This window comes from Caretta caretta, chromosome 7, assembly GCF_965140235.1.
Source record: "Caretta caretta isolate rCarCar2 chromosome 7, rCarCar1.hap1, whole genome shotgun sequence".
Taxonomy (NCBI): domain Eukaryota; kingdom Metazoa; phylum Chordata; order Testudines; family Cheloniidae; genus Caretta; species Caretta caretta.
The window spans coordinates 28,205,570-28,230,345 of NC_134212.1; the positions used below are offsets into that span (position 1 = coordinate 28,205,570).

The window sequence follows — 24,776 nt, forward strand, 5'->3', positions numbered from 1 at the left end:
TGACAGGCTGGTCAGTGGGAATGTGACAGTATCCGCCCTTGCAAAATATTCGACCCTTGCAAAATTGTAAATTGGGGGAAGGGGGAATGAAGGTGGGAATAATCATTGCTGTTCTTGTGACAACTCAGTAAAGGGGAGACGGTGACCGCTGGCCCCTGGGGCTGCAGGAGGGACCTGAGCCTTTGTCGGAGGGTGTGGGTGCCTTGGGACTGTACCGCCCCTCAGTGATGTATGTGCTCTGGGAAGGGGAGGCCTAAGCCGCGGCTGGAGCAAGGGGCCAGGCCTGACTTTGCCCTGGGAACGCGGGGAGGGGCCGTACGCGGGGCGCTGCGCCGCGCGGGCCCCGGAGCGGGCGCAGGGACACGCCGGGCGCGCTGCCGCCGGGCGCGCTGCCGGTCGGCCTGTCTCCGCGTTCGGTGTCGCGCGGCCGGCGGGGAGGGGACGGGGACCCGCGCGGGCGGCCATGACCCAGGCCGAGAAAGGCGAAGCGGAGAACGGGAAAGACAAAGAGCGGGACAAGGAGCGGGAGCAGCGCGGGGCCAAGCGGCCCATCGTCCCCGCCGCCGTGCCCGAGTCCCTGCAGGAGGTGAGCCCCGGCGGGCAGCTTAGACCGCCCGGCCCAGCGCCCTGCGGCAACTTCCCCAGCGCGGGTCACCCCAGCCCTCGGGGCGCGGGTCCTCCCCCCCAACCCTCTCTCCCCTCGGGGGGCGGGTCCCCTCGTCTGCCGGCCCCCTCTTCTTTCGGGGTGCAGGTCGCCGCCTCCCCCCGCCCCATCTCCCCTCGGGGTTCCCTCCAGCCCCTTCTTCTCTCAGGCACGTCACTGCAACACTGCTCGTCACTCAGGTGTCTGGCCACCTCCGTCTCTCCCCGGCAGGCTGTTCCTTTCTCCTCTCGGCTCTCGCTGTATGCCTTTGCTGCCCCCAGCGCGCCCCCCGCCTCCTGCACGAGCAACTCTCTCCTTCCTCCTCGCATTGCCCCTTCCCCGCTGCACGGGTGCTCCGCCTTGTGCTGGCTCTTTGTGCCTCCTTCCCCGTGGCAGCTGCACTCTCGCCTTCTCCGCAGGGAAGACCCCTGAGACGGAAGGGAAAGGGCTGCCCTATGCATCCAAAGAGATTCCCTGTTGCCCTCTCTGGTGAACGCTGTGCTAGTTGACTGTTTTCCCCTTCAGAAAGACTTCCCTCCCCTGTGGGATCGTGGCAGGCCTCTCTCTTTCTGTGGTACATGGGGTACTTCAAAATATGTGCTAGGGACATCCTCAGAACTGTGCAATTGGCATTGCCGAACTTATCCAGGTTAAATCTGGAGCAAACATCAGTTATAAGCATCAGTTGTGGAGTGGTTTTGAGATATTAAAAGTTTAGCATCTGCCTGCATTACACACTCTTTGGCATCCGGAGACAAAATTTTCCTAGTGTGAAGCATTTTGTCAGTATCCCTGCTGGCTGTCTTTTTCCACCCCAGACTTGCATTTCAGTGGTTTTGTATGTATATATAGCACTTTGAAATCCTTTGGGATAAAAGGCACTACTTTATAATGTACGTTTAGTAGCACTTTGTTTGTAGAGGGTGGTGTCTCAGGGAGAAGTGACTGTAAACTCAAGAAGATATTAGGCAATTATAGGCAGAAGTGGACTACACTTATGGACGTGCATGTAATATACTACTGTGTATTTCAATGTTTCCAGCAAATACAAAGCAACTTCATTGTTGTGATACATCCTGGATCAACAACTCTGAGAATTGGGAGAGCCACTGACACACTTCCTGTTGGTACTCCCCATATCATTGCAAGAAGACAGAAACATCAAGGACAGCCTGTGTACAAAGATAGTTGGCTCCTAAGAGATGGACTCAATGTAAGTGCCATGTTAAATTTTAGAAATTGTAACAATTCAAGGCCAGCTAAAACTATTTCCATTTTTTTCATTTTACTTTTGGTTGTGAATTGTGGGTTTCGTATTTTCCATGTCATTAAATTCAAACATACTTTTCCGAAGAAACACCAAAGTATGGTTGTTTAAAACTAATATCAAAAGAATGAAAGAAAAGATAATTCAGTAAAAATTGTGACTAAACAACAAAGAAAATATATTAATAGGCATTTAGGTGAACTTGTTATTACTGGTGGTCAAGGTTACTGTTGGTATAAGCAGGTGCCATTCCACTGAAGTTAACAGAATTGCACAGTTTATGCTGTTTGAGCACCTCTACTTGTTCTGAGCACATTAAATGAAAGAATCATATGCACACATTACAAGCTCTTTAACAGATCTTCCTATTTGCTCCCATCACACTTTACATTCATATTTTGGGAATGATGATTGGAGTGGAATAAAGTTAAAATCTGATGACTTCATTTGCAGCATATTCATTCAAAATGAAGTTTGTAATTTATTTAATACATTACACTGTATAATCTTTTCTAAGAATATGATTGAACAAGCAAATTTAGTTTAAATAATTTAAATGTACACAGTAATGTTTATAATTTGAGTCTTTAATGTAAATTAATTCACCAAATTAGCATCTTAAATATTTTTAAATTTTATTTTGTGAACAGAGTATTACTTAAACATGTTACACCTATCATTTTATATTTGTGGAATTTAATAGACAATGTCACCGAGCTCACTGGAATTGGACCCAGTCCAGTATCCATTAAAGTTAATGGAAAGACTCTAATTGACTCAAGTTGTGTGTTAGGGCTCGTGAAACAAATGTGTGTTTTCCAAAAGTCAGTGTACATTCACCATACTTGCATTCTCATCATCTCTTGTCATTTAATCACTGTAGGGATCTCACATATTTTACTGACTGTCAGCTTTAGTATTCATTATACAGAGTTGTATACTTTACTTGTATTTTGAAAGAGAGCTTTTTATGCTGTATGTGTTTGTTTTTTGTTTAGAAACCTGAAAGTACTGAGCAAAGACAAAATGGCCTTAAAATGGTGGACCAAGCAATATGGTCCAAAAAGATGTCAAATGGTGCAAGGCGTATACCAGTGTCACCTGATCAGGTAACTCATTCAGAATAGTTTGTTAAATTGTTCTGTTATACAGTAGTTCAATTTGATATCTTCTAAAGGGTAAAAGGAGAGCAGTTCATGCAACAATAAGCAGCAGATGTTCCTTGGCCATACAGAAGAGGAAAGTGCATTCTCAAAATGGGCCTTCAGTATATTTTTCCACTTATGCATAAAAGATGATTGGCAAAATATTTCCTAATAATGCATGACTTAATTTACATTACAGTCTCGATCATACAATAGACAGATGCGGCCGGCTATTCTAGATCACAGCTCTGGGAACAAATGGACAAATACATCCCATCATCCTGAGTATCTGGTAGGAGAAGAGGTAGGAGTTCACTATCCCCTTGAAACAAGGTGCTGGTATTGTCCTTTAATGCAAATATTTAAATTCACAATTTGATATAATATGTATCAAACGGCAAGTTATCCTAAATATTCAAACAGTAGATAATGTTGAAATCTCTAGCTGGGGGGGAAATCCTCCCAAAGAGGCTACATGACCATTTAGTGTCATTTAGCATGACATGAAAATTCCCTAACCTGGAAAAAGTGCTTATTTGTTAATTAGAATAAACTGTAGTTCTTTTAAGAATCCTTTTCCTCCATTGTTTTTCCCTCATACAAATAAAACATCAATGATTAACACAAGAAACTTTTTAGTTAGATGTTAATAAAAGCAATAGGTCAAATCCTCAGCTAGTGTGTAAATTAGCATTTCTTCATTGACTAAATTAAACTGTCCCATTGTGTATAGTATGCAGAAAAGGCAAGAAATCGGTGACTGGATCAGCACAAGGCACCATATGCCGCATAATTTGTTTATTGATTACTTCAGTGCTTCAGAGTGTTTGTTTTTTTTAAGCACTCTTTTTTTCTCTCTGGTCTGGTTTAATACTTGAAATTTGTTACCAACCACTCCATGGGGTTATTTTTATTGTTACTCGTATTCAGATTTCTAGTTTCAGATCTTTAACTACTTACCCATTTTTTTCCTATTCTGTATTGAATTGTCCAATCATGCTCCCATTGCTGTAGTTGGAAAGGCCTTTCCATTTGAGAAGAAGTTACTTTTAAAAATATTGCAGTAGTGTACAGGGGCCCCAATCCTGGATCAGGGCCACATTGTGCACTCTGTGTGTGCAATCTGTTGTATCTGCTAATGAACAGAACAAATTGTTAGCGTTAATTATTAACCTTTCTTTCTCTTTTCTCTTCAGGCACTATATGTTAATCCTTTAGATTGTTATAATATTCACTGGCCTATCCGAAGAGGACAGTTAAACCTTCACCCAGGGCCTGGCGGCTCCCTTACTGCAGTACTAGCAGATCTTGAAGTTATCTGGTCGCACGTAATACAAAAATATTTGGAAATACCACTGAAAGACTTAAAGGTGAGCTCGTGGTGACTTTCAGTTCAGCTGAGTAAGTTTGTACTACACCCACATCTGAAGCCTCTTATTTTAGCTCCATCTCTTGCATTGTCTGGAGGGTTCCAGGGGGTGTCAACTGAAGAGCCACCTATCTTACTCTTGTCGCTGACAGTGTTGCCTCTCAATCTTTCAGTAAATTTTGTCCCCCAGCATGCATTGCTCCCATGGATTTTACTTGGAGTTGTGTGCACTTATCTGAGAGCAGCATTTGGTACTGAAACTTTAAAAGTAAGTTGGATAGTCTTTGAACATTCAAATTCATAAAATATTTCACTTCATTGTTCTGTCTTCATAGGCTGATTAGAGTTTTTAAGGGAATCAGAGTCTAAGGCCAGAAGGAAACACCAGATCATCTACCCTGACCTGCATATCACAGGCCACCAACAGCACACCCAGGCTAAACCTGCTTAATTTTTCTTATTGAGCAGGTAGCTTTTCTTGTGTCTGCCATGTCTATTGCATGAAATGTTTTTAAACATTTCTTAAGCTCCTGTAAATACAGACATTTGATACCACATTGAACTGAATTTTTAAATGATGAAAATAAATGTTTTTTTACATTTCCACGCTCTCTCCAGTCGTTCTGCTTCTTCTCAGTGCCTTTACATCTGTATTTTTTCAGTAGCGTACCATGGGGCATCTAGCATTCTAGCATATATAAAGGAATTGTTCTGAACTCTACATTGATTTGAAAGCTGCCCGTAATTTGCTTTTGTCTTCAGTATTACAGATGCATTTTACTAATACCAGACATCTATAATAAACAGCATGTGAAAGAACTGGTACATATGATCCTAATGAAGATGGGCTTTTCAGGTAAAAGTGAATAAGTGAGCATTTAATATTCATTTGTATAGCTTAAAGATTTTTTTTTAAAGGCATCTGATTTCTGAGCCAGACCCATTTTCTATTCTGAGACTGGCACCCCTTGCCTCTTGCCAGTCACTATTGCAACTCTTGTCTCTTTTGGCAGGGCTAACTAGTAAGCCAGCATTATGGCAAGTTACTCATGCTCTTCGTTTACTTGTTAAAAGACCAAACTTATCACTTCAGGTGAGGCTTGCTCCCGACCAACTTACACAAAGTAAATCATAAAGCAGCTCTTGAAATGGGATACAGACGCCCCCCAACTTACACAATCGTTCCATTCCGGAAAGCCTTGCATAACTTGAATTTTGCATAAGTCGGAAATGTATACCTGTACGTTACGCAAAAATTTCCGCAACTCAAAAATCCTATTTCTCACTTATGGAACTTTTTCCGTAAGTGCGAATTTGCATAAATCGGGTCTTGCGTAACCCAGGCAGCATCTGTATCTTGCATGGTAACAGACTGATGTCTGAAGCCTCGTTGCCTTCTTATTACTGTTGCATTTTAGTGATGGGTTTAAGTGTCCGTGCAAAGAATGCTGAGATCCTTCAAGGTTTGAAAAAAAGGGTCTATATAAATGCAAGGTGTTATTCTCCTTTTCATTGATGGATCGTACAAAAGGAGTATCTGGATGACCTAAATATTTACACTCGAAGCAGGAGAAGATTTTTTTTTTTTTAAATACTTACAGAGTGAAGTACATTAATTTTTGAACTGTTGAATTGTTTTCTGTTCAATGTTTTTTCCCCCTAGTTTGAAAGTCCCTTCTTTTTATAGGAAATAAGGAAATGTAATTCCCTTCCAGTTCATAAAGCTAACAAACTTTCCGTGTAATGTAATGATTTTTTTTTTTTTGAAAGTCCAAGACTGACTTTGTGTCATATTGTGTTTTGTTTAGAGAGTCACCATAGCACTGGCAGTGTAACTTGATGTATGAACAGAGTGCTTAAGTTTAAACTTATCAAACAGTACTTGCAGGAGCCAGAAAGTCCACTTCTGTGTTAGGCACTTAAAGCTCTTAAACAGATTTGAAAGCTCAAAAGAGAGGCTTAGAAAGTGGAAACAAATAAGTTTTACAATAATTTACATACTAAATGATAACATGAGGTTAATTGCAAGCCATTAGAGCATATCTACCCTTGTGAGCCTTTTATGTTTAATATCCTTTATTGTTGAGCATTCTCACAGCAACAAATAGTTTCCTCTTCCTTGCTAGACACCAGTAGTATGAACTTGCTTAGCCTTTTCTGTAGCCGATAAAGAAAATTCATAAGATAAAAGGAAGGGATTTAAATAGGTGGAAGGAAAACAACCTGCAAAAGACAGAGCGTCTTAATACATGTATATGAATGAAATTGATTTGTTGCTTTTTTTAAGATGAAATAGCCAATTAGGTCCCTTCCTCACTTTACAGCTGTTTTATAGCTCATACCTGTAGTTTTTGGTTGGAAGGTCTTACTCTTAGGGGTGCATACCCTAATGAGGAGAATACTACATGTTTAATGGTATGTGGAAAGAAAAAATGTTTGTTCTTTGACAAGAAAGGCTTATGTCTACATTGCTGTGCATACAGGAAAAAGTAACAACATACAAGAGGCTGGGAAAGACATTTATTCAATTCTTCTAAACTTTCCTCCTGTTCCTCTAAGTCTGTTTGATGACAAAGTTTAAAAAAAATAAAGCCTCCATTTTTAGTTTTTGTTTGGCTAAGTCTGACGGATTACACAGTGTACATGAGGGTGCATGAGTATGAAATACTGGAAATTTATAGAAGTTAAAATATTATCAGCTCCACTTGAGGGCGCCATTTCCTAAACATTAATTCAGTGTTAAGATGAACTAATTACTGAATGTAACTACTAAACTCCGTGTCTTCTATTTAAAAGACCTACATTTAAAATTAGTCAAAAGAAAAGGAGTACTTGTGTGCCACAAGTACTCCTTTTCTTTTTGCGAATACAGACTAACACGGCTGTTACTCTGAAACCTTAAAATTTGTCCTTACCTATTGTTCTACAAACTACTTGCCTAAAATGAGCAATTCTCTTCCTTCAGAGTTCAGAAGAAGGGGATTTGAATGGAGTCTTTGTTTAGTACTCTTCAAGTGAAAGTGTATGGCTGGGATGTAAACATGAAGAATGCGTTTGTGAGGGTTGAAAGTGCGTTGAAGGGGATACACAGAAGCATGGTATCAAACGTTGTCTATCCATTTAAAGAACTTACTCAAAAGTTTAAAAGGAAATGATCAGATTAAAATCAAAAATGCAAGAAAAATGTCTTCCCTGTGTGACAAAGAGGCCCATTAGTGGCTCACTACTTTGTCAGGTTTCAGAGTAGCAGCCGTGTTAGTCTGTATTCGTCACGAAAGCTTATGCTCAAGTAAATTGGTTAGTCTCTAAAGTGCCACAAGTACTCCTTTTCTTTTTACTTTGTGTCAGCAACTCTTGTCAGGTCTGACATACTCTGTATATACCAACTCACTGTTATCATAATCTGTGTCTAAAAGGTGTCATAGAATCATAGAATATCAGAGTTGGAAGGGACCTCAGGAGGTCATCTAGTCCAAGCCCCTGCTCAAAGCAGGACCAATCCCTAATTTTTGCCCCAGATCCCTACATGGCCCCCTCAAGGATTGAACTCACAACCCTGGGTTTAGCTGGCCAGTGCTCAAACTGCTGAGCTATCCTGCCCCCCTCATGTGAGGTGTATGCAAACTGGTAACATGCTGGTTGTAAGAGTTGTTAAATACACTCTAGAATTATGTTCTTAAAATGTGTTTGGCAAGCAATGCATAAATCTTGTCAGTCTTAAACAAAGGAATGCGTATTTGGTATGTCTTAAACAAAGGTATGTCTGACCAGCCTGATCCTCAGGAAGGGACAAGGAAGGTACGTTTACATACAAGATAAACATAGCCATCAAATTAGCAAGTGGGTTAGGTAGCCTTTTAACTCTCACAATGAGAGGAAAAGACTGCAAAAATGAACAGCTCCCTGGTGGACACAGCAAGCTGAGTCCCCAGCATAGCTTCTTTCCTCCTGAAGCAAGGTCATTGAATTTTGGAAAATATAAGCAAGGACAGAAAGCCATTTTAGCATCCATCACTTGAGGGAGTGAAGGGGCCAGAGTTCGTGAAATCACAGAACTTTGGTCTTTCAGGTAAGAGGGCTGAAGTCTCTGGAATCTGAGTGTAGGTGAGAAAACTGCTTAGGCAAAGATTGTAACTTACTGAAATTAAGTTTGTTTTAGAAGCATATTTCTACTTTTGTTCATTTGTAACCATTTCTATCCTTATTCCTTCTATTTGATGTCACTTAAACCTATGAATTTGTTAGCAAATGTTTTATAAACCAGTGCAGTGCTTTGATTGAAATAAGTTTCTCAAACCCCAGTTAAAGTAATGAGCTGCAGTTTACTTTCTTTTTAAAGAAGCAGAAAACTTAACTTCTGTGACTGTTCCAGGAGAGGTGGACCACAGGGCAGACAGTTTTGAGGAAATTCGGGGCTGGGGGAATGTTGGGCTCACCTTGCAAAAAGTAACTGGGCAGTGGAAGCCAAGGGGTGACCTGCATGCTTGTAGGCTGGCTGTTGGTGTCAGGGCTGTGAACCCCAGCAGCATAGCATTTAAGGCACTCAGAGTTGCAGGGCAGTTGGTGACATGACCCCTTATTGGTCTGGGTTGAACCACAAAGTGTCACAGCCTGCTACTGGTAATTGAAGCCCTTTAATACCCACTACAAAATTAAGGTTAATGTTAGGTCCAGATTTTTTCCTAAACCCATAAAAGCAAGGAAACTTTCAATGTAGACTTCCACTTCACCCTTAATTTATCTTTCCTAAAGGCTAAAAATATCTCTTCCCCAATGGGAAGACAAAAACTTTTCCTGGCAAATGTGGCTATTTTTGCACAATTTAAACTTTCAATACAGGATCAGGATCTCAGTGTTATATATTTTAAAAATCTACTACACAAAAACTAAGTATTTACTTTAAATGTCTGGAGCTTGGTTTAAAACCAGACTTAATCTTCCTCTCATATTTTTAGGTATAGTGGTCCATCAGGAGTCTGTCTGTGCTACTTTTGGAAGTGGCTTAGGTAGTGCGTGTATAGTAGATGTAGGGGATCAGAAGACAAGCGTTTGCTGTGTAGAGGATGGCGTTTCACACCGTAACACCCGGTAACTTTTTCTTTATTAGCAAAATTACTACAAAACCACTAATGAGGGTGGGGTGCAGATGTTTTATCTTACATTACTTGTTTTTAAGAAGGATTTATTAGTAGATATACATAAGGGCAACACTGTATTAATGTAGTTAATTGTTTTTTGGTTTAATACTTATGACTTTCACAACAGGAACATCCCGTTCTACTATATGATCCATATTGGAGAGTTTTTGCTCCTGTAAAGAGAGCAGGAGCTGGCCCTACGTGCCATGTAAACTATGTGGAAGTCGTGAGCACAATATTGTACATGTTCATGTTTAGGCTGATACATAATGTTAGCTCTGGGCTCGATGAATAAATTAATGTTCATCTGTTACTTTCTCTTTGTTTTAGGTTGTGCCTTGCATATGGTGGGTCTGATGTATCAAGGTGTTTTTACTGGCTTATGCAGCGAGCTGGGTTTCCTTACAGGGATTGCCAGTTAGCTAATAAAATGGACTGCCTTCTCCTTCAGCACTTAAAAGAGACATTTTGTCATTTAGACCAGGTGGGGAAAAAGTCTTAAGCTTAAGTTGTTGATTCTACATGACAGTTTTTGGAACAATGATTATCTTGTCTTCCTGAGTTGGGTGAGGATTTGCTTGTGCATTATTAGTAATTAATTAATTAATTCCCCATTAGTATAAAGCAGTGGTCCCCAACCTATCTGTGGGAATAGCACATTCCTATTCCCAACAGACTGTGGTGGGCACCAAACACCCCGCCGCCAAGAAGTGGCAACGGAAAGAAGCCTTGCCGCTGAAATGCCACCGAGAAATGGCAATGCTTCTCGGCGGCATTTTGGCAGGCGGTTCTTAGGTGGCCGCGCTCAGCGGCGCCATTTCGGTGGCATGGTGTCCTGCAGGCGCACACAACTTCCCTGGTGGGTGCCATTGCACCCACGGGCACCACGTTGGGGACCTCTGGTATAAAGTATACTTAAAAGGCTTCTAATGTTAGTATCCAGTTGTAGCATCAAATGACCTTGCTATATTTGTGCATAAAACATTTCATTGTCCTATAACCATGATACCAGGCAGTTAGTACATGAACTCTTGCATTTAAATACAAAATATTTGCGCACATACATCTCTAAAGGTGTTTGCCATTTCAACATTTAAGAAATCAACAAAAGTTTAAAACACTTCCAACTCCACATGTTTTTCCTGGAGTTCAAAAACACAAGCAGAGATTTTCCTTTGAAAAGAAGGTGTTGGTATAGCCACTTTACAATTTAGATTTATGGCTCTGATAACACACACTACATTCTTTTTTCACACTTTGGCCTGTACTTAAAACATGCATGTCTGACATGGTTTGTCGTTTTGATATTTGCTTGTCCTTGAGAGATGGAAGCAGAAACCTTTTGGAATGTCTTTGATTAGCTTTAATATTTTGTAACATAACTAACTAAACATATTCATTGTTATGTTTCCAAACATCCTGGCTATGACGTACTTGAAGCTATGTCTTAATTTTCAGTAAAGGTGCAAACAAGTTTGTAATGTCCTAATTAAAAATAAGTTAAAATTTTATTAATATAATTTTTCAATCAGTATTGAGGTCTCCCCCCCACAGCAAGCTTCTTGCTGAGTTCCTTCCGTGTGGTTCAGTTAATCCTCTGGGTTGTTGAGTCACGTAGTTCCCATTTTAGGCCTCGGTCCTACAACAGGATCTGCTAACATGTATTCCACTACCCAAGCACAGCCATGTTGACTTCAGTGGGAATCTGCATGCAGAAAAGGCTGCATTAGCAGACCCTGTTGCAGGACAAAGGCTTTGGAAAACAGGAAATACAAACAAAATTCAGATTCATAAGTGAGTTTCATTATTTGTTTGTCTTGATGAATACAAGTAAAAAGCTTTGAGATAGGAATCTTAGACTGTACAGAATTGATTACCTTCTTGCCATATTCTATTAAAAATAGGATATTTCTGGATTGCAAGACCATGAGTTTCAGATTCGTCATCCAGACTCTCCAGCCTTATTATACCAGTTCCGTTTAGGGGATGAAAAACTACAGGTAAATTCAAAATGTGTGTGCACAACAGTAGAACCTTGTGATGAAGTCAAAGTCTGGATGGCTGCAAGAGGGTACTTAAAGGTCGCTATATTAGCCCTAGAATGTTAAAGGCCCTTTTTCCTATAAACCGAGAAGGGGTTACCTCAGGTCAAATTAGGGACACCTGAATCCACTTAAACACGGTCTGAGGCCTTTAAAAACCCCTCCTCTGGGGAGAGCAAAGGAGGACACACACACACCCAGTGGCAGCAGGGAATAGGCTATTCCAGGGTGAGAGGCTGTGTTCCTTCCCATAGGGGAAACAGCCAAACCTGAATGCCTGGTAGGGGAAGGACTGACACCCCAGGGTAACCAACCAGATGATCTCTTGCCCCAGCGAGGGGGGCAGCGAAAGGTACCCCTCTGGGGTTTTTGTTCAGGAGACTGTTTCCTTTTGTTTGGTGGAGGATCACCCCTTAGGCCGACTCTCAGACCTATCCTGAAAATATGATCAAGGGAGCATAGAAGGGGGATGACAAACCCTGGCTGAGTGGGGCTGATTACCCCAGGCCCACCATCACGAGAGGGGGAAACACTAAGTCTGGCAAGAGAAAAGAGGTGTTTAAGAGGCCACTTTAAGAATGGCCATACTGGGTCAGACCAATGGTCCATCTAACCTAGCATGCTGTCTTCTGACAGTGGCCAATGCCAGGTGCCCCAGAGGGAATGAACAGAACAGGTAATCACCAAGGATCCATCCCCTGACGCCCATACCCAGCTTCTGGCAAAAATGTACGGAGGATGCATATCTGTCACTACCCTCCCACAGCATATGCCCCATTGCCCAGTACTCCATGGAATGCCTTACTAAGCTGCCTCACATTTTAGTGGATGTACCCTACAGAGGTTGTATGCTTTACCCGTACTTAAGGGCACTTTGTTAAAAGCTGTTAAAATCAATTTGCTGTAGATAGGAGCATCTCTAATACATCATGGTGACCACCTCATTACCTCTCTGTCTTGTGGCTAATACCAATTAAGTATCTGACATGCCTCCTATCTGTGGTCCTACATCCTATACTTGATGAATGCTGATATATACGTTTTTTTTATCTCTCACTACTATGACTTTTTGTAATACACTTGTAATGCTGATGAACACTAGTTGACAGTCTGATACCATTTAACATATATATAATGTGCGTGGGGTTTTCTTTAATGGTTTACAACTTCATTTTTTAAAAAAAACTCAGTTACTTCTCCCTGTTAAAAGGCTATTTGAAACAAAGTAGTAATCTGTTGATTCTGAGGCATGAGACACTTTACAATTGTAAATTCAGTAAAAAATTATTAGGCTTTATTTTAAAAAGAATATTTGTTAATGGACAAACATTGAACTTCAAAAATATTTGTTTAAACAGAAGATTGTATTAAACTTTTTCATCTTTTACTACCCAGGCTCCGATGGCTCTGTTTTATCCAGCAACTTTTGGAATTGTTGGGCAGAAAATGACATCTTTGCAACACAGGTCACAAGGTGACCCAGAGGATCCTCATGATGAACATTATCTATTAGCTACCCAAAGTAAACAAGAGCAGGTGTGTTAATGTTTAGTTTTCACAGAAAACTACCGTTTACCTAGAAAAAAGAAAAGGAGTACTTGTGGCACCTTAGAGACTAACAAACTTATTTGAGCATAAGCTTTCGTGAGCTACAGCTCACTTCATTGGATGCATTCAGTGGAAAATACAGTGGGGAGATTTATATACATAGAGAACATGAAGCAATGGGTGTTACCATACACACTGTAACGAGAGTGATCAGGTAAGGTGAGCAATAACCAGCAGGAGAGCTGGGGAGAAAAAACCTTTTGTAGTGATAATCAAGGTGGGCCATTTCCAGCAGTTGACAAGAACATCTGAGGAACAGTGCGTGGGGGGGGGGGGGAAAGAGAGGGGAATAAACATAATTACTACCTGTGTGTGTTTCACTCACCATTGAAAAGCAGCCATCTCTTAAGCTGAGAGATGGCAGCTGTTCTGTGTCCAAAGCATTAAAGAACAGGTTTTAGGCAGGGAAGTGAAGAATAACTTGTCCACTAGAAACAACAGAGGCAGTTTACATAGGCCAAAATGTAATCGCCCATCTTAGAATTTACCCAGAACACTGAAGCTAACACAGTTTTGCAGAAATTGCCATGGAGTTTTCACCAACTACACCTAGTCAGGATCTCTGCCTCATCTCATCTGAAAGGCAGCACCTTTAGCATGCTTTGTAATAATTGTAGAAGGTTAATTTTGTAATTATGTGCTAAATGTCACTCTTGGCCTGAGTAGTGTCTCATTCAGCACGTTTTTGTAGTAAATGAAATCTCTCATAATTAGCATTTTTTTTCCACAAAGACTTATTAAAAAAACCTGTTTACAGTGAATTATAAATAATTTTAAATAATTATACAGCACTTGGAGCACTTCATAAATATTAAGTAATGGGAATAATTAAAAATGTACACAAATCCTTTAACTACTATAAAACTTATGGGCTAAAAAAAATTAACTGATTTGTAACAGGCAAATGTATAGGATTTTGATTCAATTTAAGGCGAATCTACAGAGTTTTTGTACTGTTAAAACTATATGGGTTTAGAAAATGTAGTGAGAATAATGGCTTGTCTACACTTGAAACGCTACAGCGGCATAGCAGCAGCACTGCAGTATAGACACTGTCTACGCTAACGGGAGGGGTTCTCCTGTCAGTGTAGGTAATCCACCTTCCTGAGAGGCGTTAGCGAGGTCAACAGGAGAATTCATCCATCAACCAGGCACTGTCTACATGGGGCCTTAGGTCTGTTTAACTATGTCACATAGCGACCTAGTTTTCTAGTGTAGACCAGGTCTAAATTAAACTGATATAAGCACCTCTTATACAAGTATAACTGTATCCACACTAAGGGGTTATACTGTTTTAACTATGTGTAGACAAGCCCATAGATAAAACTTCTGTATTTGTGGAAACTACGTTATGACTTTATGCTATGATACCCATTTGAAATGTTTGATGGACTTCGAAAATTATTTTTTTTAAAAGTCGTGGTTTAGAATAATATTTGTATGGGGTGGAAATGCAACATTCAACAGTTCTTTTCAGCAAGCTAAAGAGAATCAAAAGAACAATTAGTGCTATATTATTTGTCATTAGAACGCTGTTCCATGCCAAAACAACCTGCGAGGATTTGAAATGAATTTTTTTAATTAATAAAATTAACTTACCAGTTTATTATTTTGTTTTTAAGTCTGCAAAAGCTACGGCTGATAGGAAGTCCATGTCCAAGCCTGGTGGATTTGAGGGAGACTTGCGTGGCCAGTCCTCAGACATTTCAGAGAGGATGTATCCACAAGAAGTGGAACTGGGATCCTCTCAGAGTGATTGTATAATAGCTGGAAATGAATCTGAGGAACTCCTAGCAGCACACATGTCCAGGAAAACCGCTATATCCCAGTTTGAAGGCAAAGCACTAGGCCTTGACAAAGCCATTCTTCATAGTATTGACTGCTGTGGTAAGAACTATATTTGCATAATACTGTCATTAGAGCCCAATCACTTGGTCAGGATTCATATCAAATTCCAACATCTTTCATTACCTTACAGAAACTAGAATTCTCTACTTTAGCTCTGTTGTCTAGAAAATAAAGAATTCATCCATCTAGTCTAGTCATGTCTTCTAGAAAATAAAGTGCTGTACGGTCTCTCATTTCCAGTGCTTTATGAAAGCCCATTTTTGTTAAATATCTTCATGCTTTTAGTAACTGAGAAATGTCTGCTTCTGCAATAACTTTCACTCATCCTAACTACTTTGACTTTTATGCAGTTCTTCATAATCCAAGTTTAGGTAGTATTAGCGATTCATTTATTTTTATTTAAAATTATATATCATATCATTCCAGCATCTGATGATACCAAAAAGAAGATGTATAGTTCTATCCTAGTAGTGGGAGGAGGTCTGATGTTTCATAAAGCTCAGGAATTTCTTCAGCACCGAATTCTCAACAAAATGCCTCCTTCTTTCAGAAGAGTTGTTGAAAATGTAGAAGTCATTACAAGACCTAAGGTATGATGTTAATGAAGCTGAATTAATGAACTATTCATAGACTATTTGGAATCTAAAGGTTTAAAAATCTATTATTTCATAACTATCACAGTTTAGTTACATTCTTATGGGAGACCTGAGATCAGATTGTTTTTCAGATCACTATACTATGAGCTACCACTACAGATATATGTATCTGGAGGTAGAATGGTTAGTTATAGTAGCCTTACAATTGATAGATTAGTGCTAATTGCTTCTTTCAGAATAAGAAACATAACCAACAGCTAGTAAAGTTAGTTTTAGGAAAAGGGACTTGGAGTGGCCATGAGAAATACGGTAAAAGATAACTAATCCTGTCTGCTTGTCAGTAACATAAGTTAGCATTAGCAAAGAAGGAAGAGTAAGAAATATAAGAGGATGCATAGTATTGTGTGTAAATAATATTTGGCATTAATCAGCTAAATTTCTAAAACAAACTCTAAGTATTCCCTTTTTCATTAGTTTTACTAGCGAGGGTTGATTTTCCTTGTTGACACACTGTAAAATCAGTGACTTCCAAGTTCCTTAATAAATTAAACATGGTGAAAATATTTAGGTTTATCACACAAAAACATTTGGGGAAATTGTTGGCCTGATTTTTCAAAGGTGCTGAGTGAACTTCCATTACATTAAATGGGAGCTGCCCGTATTTAGTACCTCTGAAAATCAGATCCGTAATTTTTGTGCAATCCTTGTTCTTAATTTTAGGATATGGATCCACGCTTGATTGCATGGAAAGGAGGTGCAGTTTTGGCCTGCCTGGATACAACACAGGAGCTATGGATCTATCAGCGAGAATGGCAACGCTTTGGTGTCCGGATGTTACGTGAGAGAGCTGCATTTGTGTGGTAATCTAACGAGATTATAGTGGAACCTCAATTAACTGAATATTACTTTTCAAAATTGTCCTGTTGTCCGAAGAAAGCTCATTTCCCTTGCTTGTGGTTTGAGACTTTTTTTTTTTAAATATGCTAGTTTTTGGCTGAGAAGAGCCTGAATTAGGTGCCAAAATCCTATTGAGTCAAAAGGGAAGTAAGTGCCTAAAATGCATGGGCACCTTTAAAAATCCCAAGTTTTTGGCTTTTTACATACAGATTTCTGTGCATATGGGTGCTCCTGCTTTATCCAAATAAATTATAAACAGTTGGGGCACAAGTCAAACTTAGTGTATAAAATACTAAAGTGGCATACAGACAGACATGCATTTGTAAATAAGTAACATTATACTGAATGATTTGGTCTTAACTTTAGAAGCAGTAAGTCTAGTCTGGAAGCTTTTAAAGGAAAATTGCAGTGCTTCTTAATAGGATTGATTTAAAATGTAATGGATATGACTCCTCTTCTTAAACATTTTAAACCATTAAGACCAGAACCCAGTGAAATTAAGTACCGTTGAGGAACAAAGTAAGTATCTTAACACAGCTTTTTCCTTCTGTATGATCTTCATGAATTTTATTTAATGCAATGTTACTTCTCACACTTTTTTTTTTCTTTAGAAAAGAATCCATGTAGAGTTTTTGTCATATAAATATACAAACTTCTGGTGGTTACAAATACTTTAATTGGACAAGTTTAATGAAAAAAATGGAACAAAATAAATACAAGATATACATATCATCATCCCTGTTAAATGTTTAATAACTACTAAAATGAGTAGCAGCTTACAGCTACTCTTCCTAGTGGTGTGTTTTCTTCCAGAATCAGTGCTAACTTCAAAGAGAGAGACCATTTCTCTATAACAATTGAACTGTGTTTCACCTATTTTCTTGCATGTTTTCACTGTCAGGAAGACTTGTCAACATCCAAAATCACTGACACAGTTTTTGGCTCCTACCCCCTTAAAATATCCCCAAAACACTGCATCTGAGTCAGCACAACAATGTTCAGTGCTATCACAGTACAGGCAGCAGGAGCTCACCTTTGATAGGTAGCCCTTATTCACACAAGGATGAAGAAGATCATGAAACTGAAATCCTTCTCATTACTGTCCACTGCATTAGATAGGCAAAAAAGCCATACACTAACTGTAAAAAGTTATCTGAAGTGACAATTTTGAAATCTCCAGCTCACCCACAGTGGTACCACCCTGCTACTGTTAATCCCACCCCACAACTAGTTGATGGCAACATTCAGCATTATGGGGGAGTATGCCCAGACCATTCCTGCACTGCTAGCGCTTTGTCTGTTGTGACTTATCCCACCCTGTCTGTTGTAGCAATCTACTCTAGACTATAAATATAAACCTCACAGGGATACTTCCAGAATTTTAGTGACTACCAAAGAGGCATCTACTTTTTTAAAAACAGAAGAAAATTTGTTCTTTTTAAGAGCTAATTTTCCTGTCACTGAAAATTCTCTTGGAAAATGCATTTATGTTAAAACATTGGTGCAATCTTAAACTAAAAGCAGCGAGCTATATCAGTGTGCCATTCCTGTATATTTGTTGCAGGCAGCTGAAGACAGTCTGTCTCTGACTTTTTTTCATCCCAAGGTACTTGAAGCATAACCAACGAATACCCAGTCTGGTATCTTTGTCTGTCCAAGTTAAATATTGTTGCTAGTTTTGCTGTAACAAAAAGGGTCCACAAATCTAACTGTATAAAACAATTATTTAATTTTTTAAAATGTGGTAGCTGAACCGTATTACAGAAAATGTACATATTTACAGAGATCATATTTGATTTGATAGACTTCAAATGGGTTCTGTACAATAAACGTTTCATAATTCCACATGGTTATCAGTATCATCAATGGGGCTTGACTTGTACATGTGGCAGATGATTTCATGAACCAAACATGGGTATTAATGGCCTATCCAGTTGTTTCCTTCTTGCGGTCAGGTGGGAAACAAGTGTTGCTTCTTAAATATACTTAAGTTCCTTAGCATTTGAGCGTCAGGAACTCCAGGAAGAGAACTGCTATAACCATTACATAGATGTATTAAGTCCTTTATTTACACTACAAAACTTATTCAGACACAAATTTATCGTATAGAATTATTAACATAGCATTAACAGTCCAGAGGAGGACATTAAATTTTAGTCCAATTAAATCCAGTAAGTAGATAAAGGGAAAACCCGCTACCATATGCACAAGATAAATTTAAATAATCTTATGAAACATAGAAAATTGTAATTTTTCTCCTCTCATCAGAAAGTAATTCGAGATATTTTCCCCTCGTGTTTTAATTTACCTATTTTTCTCCTTTTTTAGACTGTGTTTTAAACATAAGACCAAATCATGCCCCAAAGTCTATAGGACCATTAATTTTTAAAAAGTTTGTTTTGTTTTCCAAATACAATATAGTAACAATGACAATTCCATGTCAAACTGACCATACCTAGCTTTTCATTGTATACTCTTTTCCTTAATTTTAAAAACTAGCTTTACAATTAAATGACTAGCTTTAAATATTTCTTCCTAATTTACATAAAGGAGTTTACAATACACTGATGAATGGGTAGTTACCTCTCCTATGTAGACTTTTATAGCTTCGGTTTCTCTTTACTTTCAGCCTCTTAATTGCAGGATCAGGGCAAAAATCAGTTAAGCATGTTTTATCCAGAATTAATTTCACCCAAGCAAACTCATTTTAAATCCATCAAGTGCCTTACAAAATCATATTCTTCTGCTGCTGAGATCTTGTCTATTGTATTCCTCAGTTTGTATACATTTGGTGCTAGGTCTCCAGCCACAAACTAATTTTGTATTTGTGCCATGGGCCTGCTTATGTGAACTAGAAAGATCTCTACGAAAGATGTCAATGTCCTTCATGAGACAATATTTTGGACAGGTGTTCAGAGCACTTGGGAGAGTGTCTTGTGAATTTATTTCACTGAAAGAAACCACCATGTATTTGTGCAGAGAAGACATATTTTTCATATCGCTGCAGAAGAGGTTAAATGCAAGAGTGAACATACACTCAGAGTTATCTTTGTGGCTGTCTATGCTTTGGTAGCAAACACTATCACATTCAGTAATGATATAGCTTGAACTGAGGAAAATTATCTTATCTGCAGTTTCTTTCTGCATAGCAAGCCATTGTACTGGGCCTTGTTCAGCAATTCTCCTTCTTTGCCACATATCGATAATAACATCACTTTGACAGTGCTTGTGCAGAAATTCAGCAAAAGCCAGGACAGTATGCTGAAAACACACTTCTTTTGGATATATAACCAGTACTTTAACAGGTTGTTGTAGCTCTGCATGATGGAAGAACATTTTCTTTGTATCTGTTAATAAAAAATATATATATACTATATTGAATTTAAACATTTTTAGCAGCAAATAAAATCAACATTTGAATGAGTTCCTAAACTAGGTATGGAGGAGTTATGCACTTGTAAAAAAAAGATTTATTCCAGAAGGTTCATTTTTAAAAGATTAGATTATGCAAGTCAATCACTAAATCAACCCTCATTTTGACTCCTAACCCTGTCTACTAGGAAACTGCTGACACTGGTTGGCAAATAAGTCAATGTGTCCCCATGAACCAATGCTGAAAGTAGATTGACAAAACTAGTTTTGTCTGGTTTTTACTAGTACAAGACAGTACACGTTCCATTGTGTCTCAGTCACCTTTCTGTAACAGTGCTGTAAACAGTTTTGTGCCATTTAATGTAAAGCTCTGTCCTCACTCTGAAAACTGCAATGTTATTTTCAGAATTCAGTGGTACAGAACTATTTTTATGGCTAATGGAGTTTCTCATTTTGAGGATGTGGTTTAAACTTCTCCCTGACAATGGGTGGAGTCTTTATTTCCAATTCATTGCCATGACTTTTAAAGCAAAGGTGAGAGGAAGTGTAATAAAACATAGTGTGCTGAAATAAAGTGCATGCTACCTATACAGTGAGTATCCAAGAGCTAGTCTAGGTATTTGTGAAGTGGTATAATCTCCAGCTAAGACCAAAGATGTTCAGTTTAGTAAGGACTATACCCCCAATTTTGTTTCTCTGTATTTTAGAAGCATAATTCTAGTAGGTGAAGTGTGGGATGGAAACTAGGAGATCTAAGAGGGAAATTAGCTAAAGAAACTCTCAGTATAGCTGAAGCAGGAAGATTACATGAAAATGGGTGGGTTTGCTGAACTACCAGAGAGCTAAGAGGGAGCATTTGAGGAGAACAAGGCCATTGCAGAGACGTTAAATGGTTTCTTTGCTTCATTCTTCACTACAGAGGATGTTGGGGAGATACCTACTCTTTTCAGATAATAAAGATGAGATGCTGTCTAAAACTAAGGGGTTAGAAGGTGTTCAGCAAACTGAGATGAGCAGCAAAAAATTACCAGGACCTGATAAGCAAATAGTTCTGAGTGAGGAATTATGGGGCTAACAAAAAATAGGTACTATATCAGAAGACTGGAGGGTAGTAAAATGTGCCTATTTAAAAAAAAAAAGGTTTCAAGACTTATCCTTGGAATTCCAGACTAGTGACCTTTACTTAAATGTGACGTAAACTGGTTGAAATATTTAGGGTTATAAAATACCTAGATTAATGTGATAGTATAGGGATAAGACAGTCCTGGCTTCTGTACAGAAAAAAATATGGCACGTTAGTAGAATTCTTCATTAAAAAAACCAGTGTATTAAGGAAAGCATCCAGTTGATATAATTTATTTGGACTTCCTAAGAGCTTCTAATAAAGTCCCTCACCAGAGGCAATTAAGGAAAGTAGGTAAGAAGTAAAGAAACTGGTTAAAAATCAAAGCAAAGAGCAGGAATAAATTATCAGTTTTAAACATGGCAAAAAGTTGGGGAATATCAATGTTCCCTAATAGGACCGGTGTTTACTATATTTATTATTCAAGTGGAAAATGATCGGGAGGGTAGGGGACAAAACTTGCAGATGACATTTATTTAGGTTAGTCAAGACTGGCAAAAGCTGTCATGAGTATCAAAGTGAGCTAAAAAAGCTAGGAGAATGGGCAGCACAATAGCTACTGAAAGGCCATGCTGACAATTACAAGGTCATGCCCACTGAAATGAAAAAAATTTAATAGGCATTGTGGGGTACAATTAACAATTAACTACCACCAAAAGATGGAAGGAAAAAGACTTGGGCGTCCTTGGGACAACTCCACAAAAACCTCAAAAAGAACAGGAGTACTTATGGCACCTAGTTAGTCTCGAAAGTGCCACAAGTACTCCTGTTCTTTTTGCGGATACAGACTAACACGGCTGCTACTCTGAAACAAAAATCTCAGGCTTCTGTTGTGATATATGACAGTCAATGAAACTGAAAGATGACCTGTAAAACTGGCAAAAGGAAATACTTTTTTAACCCACTGAATTATTAACCTGTTTAATTCATTGACACACATTACCACTGAGGCAAGAGAGAGCCTAGTAGCATTAAAAAAAGATTATATTTTTATGTTGATGATGAGAACATCTACAGAAAATCAGAGGTATAAAACCCTTGTGTTTCAGGGCATAAACCAAGCCAGCCACTAATCTTGGGGGTTTAGGAAGAAAGTTCCCTTATGTGCAGGTTATTCTATAAGTGAAGTCTCTTGTACTTTCCTCTCAAGCATCTGGTACTAGGCGTTGTCATAGATGAGATACCGAACTGGAGAAATCACTGGTGTGATCCAGTATGGTGGCTTCTCTAAGTTTATCTTAGTTCTATATGGACTTTGCTTGAGGCAGTGCTTCTTATAAATGATGTCATCTGAGACTTTTCTACTTCTGGTTTGCACCTAAAACATAAGTCTTCTCTTCCCACCTTGCCATTCTTTTATCTCCTCTAGAGACATGCATACAAAACAAGTAATGAATCTAGTGAGCCCTAGAATTGGACACAATTTGTGTTTTAGGTAATTTTTAAACTACTCTTGTTGTTGGTTTTAATATAAATAATTATAGGATTGAACATTTACCCTGAAATTCACATATAAGTGAAGGGCAGGCTAAGAGTTTCATAAATTAGGGTATAGTAATGCTTGCTTGTTGTGATATTTAAAAGATGATATATAAGTGCACTGCAACACCTTTAATATGAACTGCCTCACTAAAAGGAAACTGAGGCAAAGATCAAAGAACCTTAAAGTACAGCTTTTTCAAAAGAGTGAGTAAAGGTCTTACCACAGTTCCTGAAAAATACTACAGCAGCAATCACACACACAATTACAAATAAAGCAGCAAGGATGAGACACACATATCTTCCAGATGAATCAATTGTGATGGTCCCTAAAAGAGAGAGAACCATAAGTCTTCAATGAGGAGCCTTTTGAATAATTGACTTTAAAGAAAAAAAGGCTTTTGGTTACTTAACAATTGAACTAAGCATTTCCAGGCTGTATACATGAAAGAGAAACTGCACTAAAATATGACTTCCCCACAAAGGTTATGCAGAAATGTTAACACGTGCTGAGGAACTTGAGAAACCCTGTTCTCTACACTGCAGCAGGTGCTATCTTCTTCCCATCCTACTCCCTTAAGTTTCCTTCCATGTCCCTGCAGAGACTGGCAAATACTTCCTCCTCCCAGCAGACTGACATCCCATGTGTCACTCTGACCTCCCTCTGCTGTTTTGTCAGCACTGATAGCTGTTAACTGGCTTTAATTTATATAGTTTAAATATGCAATGTATTTAGCATGAAAACAAACATTTTGGAAGGAGTGCTGTAAGAGGAAGGATAATGAAAGACAAAGTAGACCAAGGACTTCAAAGGGACTGCCAGAGGTACAGTATATGATCCTAGAGTGCTCATCATCTATTTAGCCTCAACGTTAATCCTTCCCATGCTGTCAGATGTTGCCTAGGGTACAAACAAGACTTTCCCATCCTGGGCTATCATGCTGTTTGGCAAAATGGCGATCTTGTGTTTTAATAACTTAACTTTCCTTTTTTTTTTTAAATCAAGGACAGGTTGTTGGCCTATTGCTCAACCCCCCAACCTTGTAGACCAGTGGATTGCTGTCCATCTCATCTACTACCCTTTGACCTGTCCAGTTTAGGTGGCCCTACCAGGAGTTAAAACTGCTGCCACCACAGCTCTGAGGGGCATTGGAACACAGAAGCCTTTCTACCACATCAAGCTGCAGTCCCTAGGGAAGGATCGTTAAAGAAGTATCTGAAATTCAAATTTTTCTTTACCAAAGAGTAACTGCTCTAGACTTGAAAGTGTAAGAGACACACAATGGTAGGTCAGTGGACATAGTAAGAGACAGAACAAGCTATAATTCCTACTTCATCTGTTTTGAATGCTGATAAATACTCAACTAACCATTACTGTGGTTTTGAACACACATTGTTAGGGTTCCTTTGTGCCTTCGACAATCATATTCACATTTAGCAAAATAAGGAATTATCTAAAGAAAAAAGAAAAGTAGAAGAAAAATTCTAATATGCAGACAAATAAATACTTAGTGACAGCTTTATTCCTTCCTGTTTCTTTTATCCTGTTTGGCCCTTTGGTGTCCTATTCTGATTACTGAGTTTCTTAAAGAGACTTTATCGCGTGACAATACAGAAACTTAAAAAGTACTTTCCTTACTAATAACTTATATGACTAAAACAAAAGAGTAATTTCCTTTTCACTGTTTATTCTGCTGGTTTATCTTGTGCATGACCATACTACTCAATGCCTAGTTTGCAAACACTAATTGGGAATATTTAAGCAATACATTTGTTAAAATTAAATAGTTTTAGAAAGAGTTCCATTGAACCACCTCTTTTCATTTTCGTAATTTCAATAAAACCTAGATTTGTGGCTCAAACTGCCTGTGTCCATTTAAATGACGCACATTGATAACAGGAATAAAGAGCCCAGTACGTGTGTCTTCTCAGGCTAAAAGGCAAAATATAGTACTAGTATATGCTCTTATGAAGCTGTACTTAGTAAGAGTCAAGGCTTTTCTGTATTCTCTGGTGGTTCTATAGCTGGGAAATGCATCTGAGACTTACTGGAGTTGAGGTCAGAGTAAGGTATATAATTGAAAATAGGCTGCTATACCATCCTATATAAACCTCAATTTGGGTACCAATAGTTTATATGTGACCACATTTTGTGCCCACACTGAAATTAATGGGAAAACGCCTGTTGATTTCTATGGTACAGCTTATTATCCTACAACTTATTATGAACCAGACGGTTGTGTATACAG

The 24,776-nt window shown here is 38.8% G+C and overlaps 2 protein-coding genes across 18 annotated transcripts in view; one reads left to right on the forward strand and one right to left on the reverse strand.

The window, feature by feature from the left end:
- On the forward strand, positions 1–24,127 carry ACTR8 (actin related protein 8). Of its 3 annotated transcripts, none has more exons than XM_048856619.2 (14): positions 1–586; positions 1,686–1,856; positions 2,909–3,019; positions 3,255–3,359; positions 4,252–4,425; positions 5,187–5,280; positions 9,380–9,512; positions 9,893–10,046; positions 11,467–11,562; positions 13,000–13,140; positions 14,835–15,099; positions 15,487–15,650; positions 16,377–16,516; positions 23,539–24,127. In XM_048856619.2, exons 1-14 carry the CDS (start codon positions 464–466, stop codon positions 23,645–23,647), a joined length of 1,980 nt encoding a protein of 659 aa, XP_048712576.1. In that variant the 5' UTR covers positions 1–463; the 3' UTR covers positions 23,648–24,127. The 3 variants fall into 3 exon arrangements, with proteins under 3 accessions (XP_048712576.1, XP_048712577.2, XP_048712578.1); XM_048856620.2 differs by having other exon boundaries at positions 2–586; positions 23,534–24,127; XM_048856621.2 differs by lacking the exon at positions 23,539–24,127 and having other exon boundaries at positions 9–586; positions 16,377–18,398.
- IL17RB (interleukin 17 receptor B) overlaps positions 18,260–24,776 on the reverse strand; it is a 40,584-nt gene continuing 34,067 nt past the window's right edge. For all 15 annotated transcript variants that reach the window (XM_075130337.1, XM_075130338.1, XM_048856633.2 and 12 more), the window contains 3 exons: positions 23,897–23,981; positions 22,752–22,856; positions 18,260–19,900 (listed from right to left, as the gene is read on the reverse strand). In XM_075130337.1, the coding sequence (XP_074986438.1) occupies positions 19,287–19,900; positions 22,752–22,856; positions 23,897–23,981 (804 nt within the window). In that variant the 3' untranslated portion in view covers positions 18,260–19,286. The remainder of the gene's footprint in view (positions 19,901–22,751; positions 22,857–23,896; positions 23,982–24,776) is intronic.

Bases quoted from the DNA above. Each gene is read 5' to 3' on its own strand.
- ACTR8 (XM_048856619.2), top strand. From the start codon at position 464: ATGACCCAGGCCGAGAAAGGCGAAGCGGAGAACGGGAAAGACAAAGAG. The intron at 3,020-3,254 runs GTAACTCATTCA...TTTACATTACAG, and splicing joins TACCAGTGTCACCTGATCAG to TCTCGATCATACAATAGACA. The intron at 3,360-4,251 runs GTAGGAGTTCAC...TTTTCTCTTCAG, and splicing joins AGTATCTGGTAGGAGAAGAG to GCACTATATGTTAATCCTTT.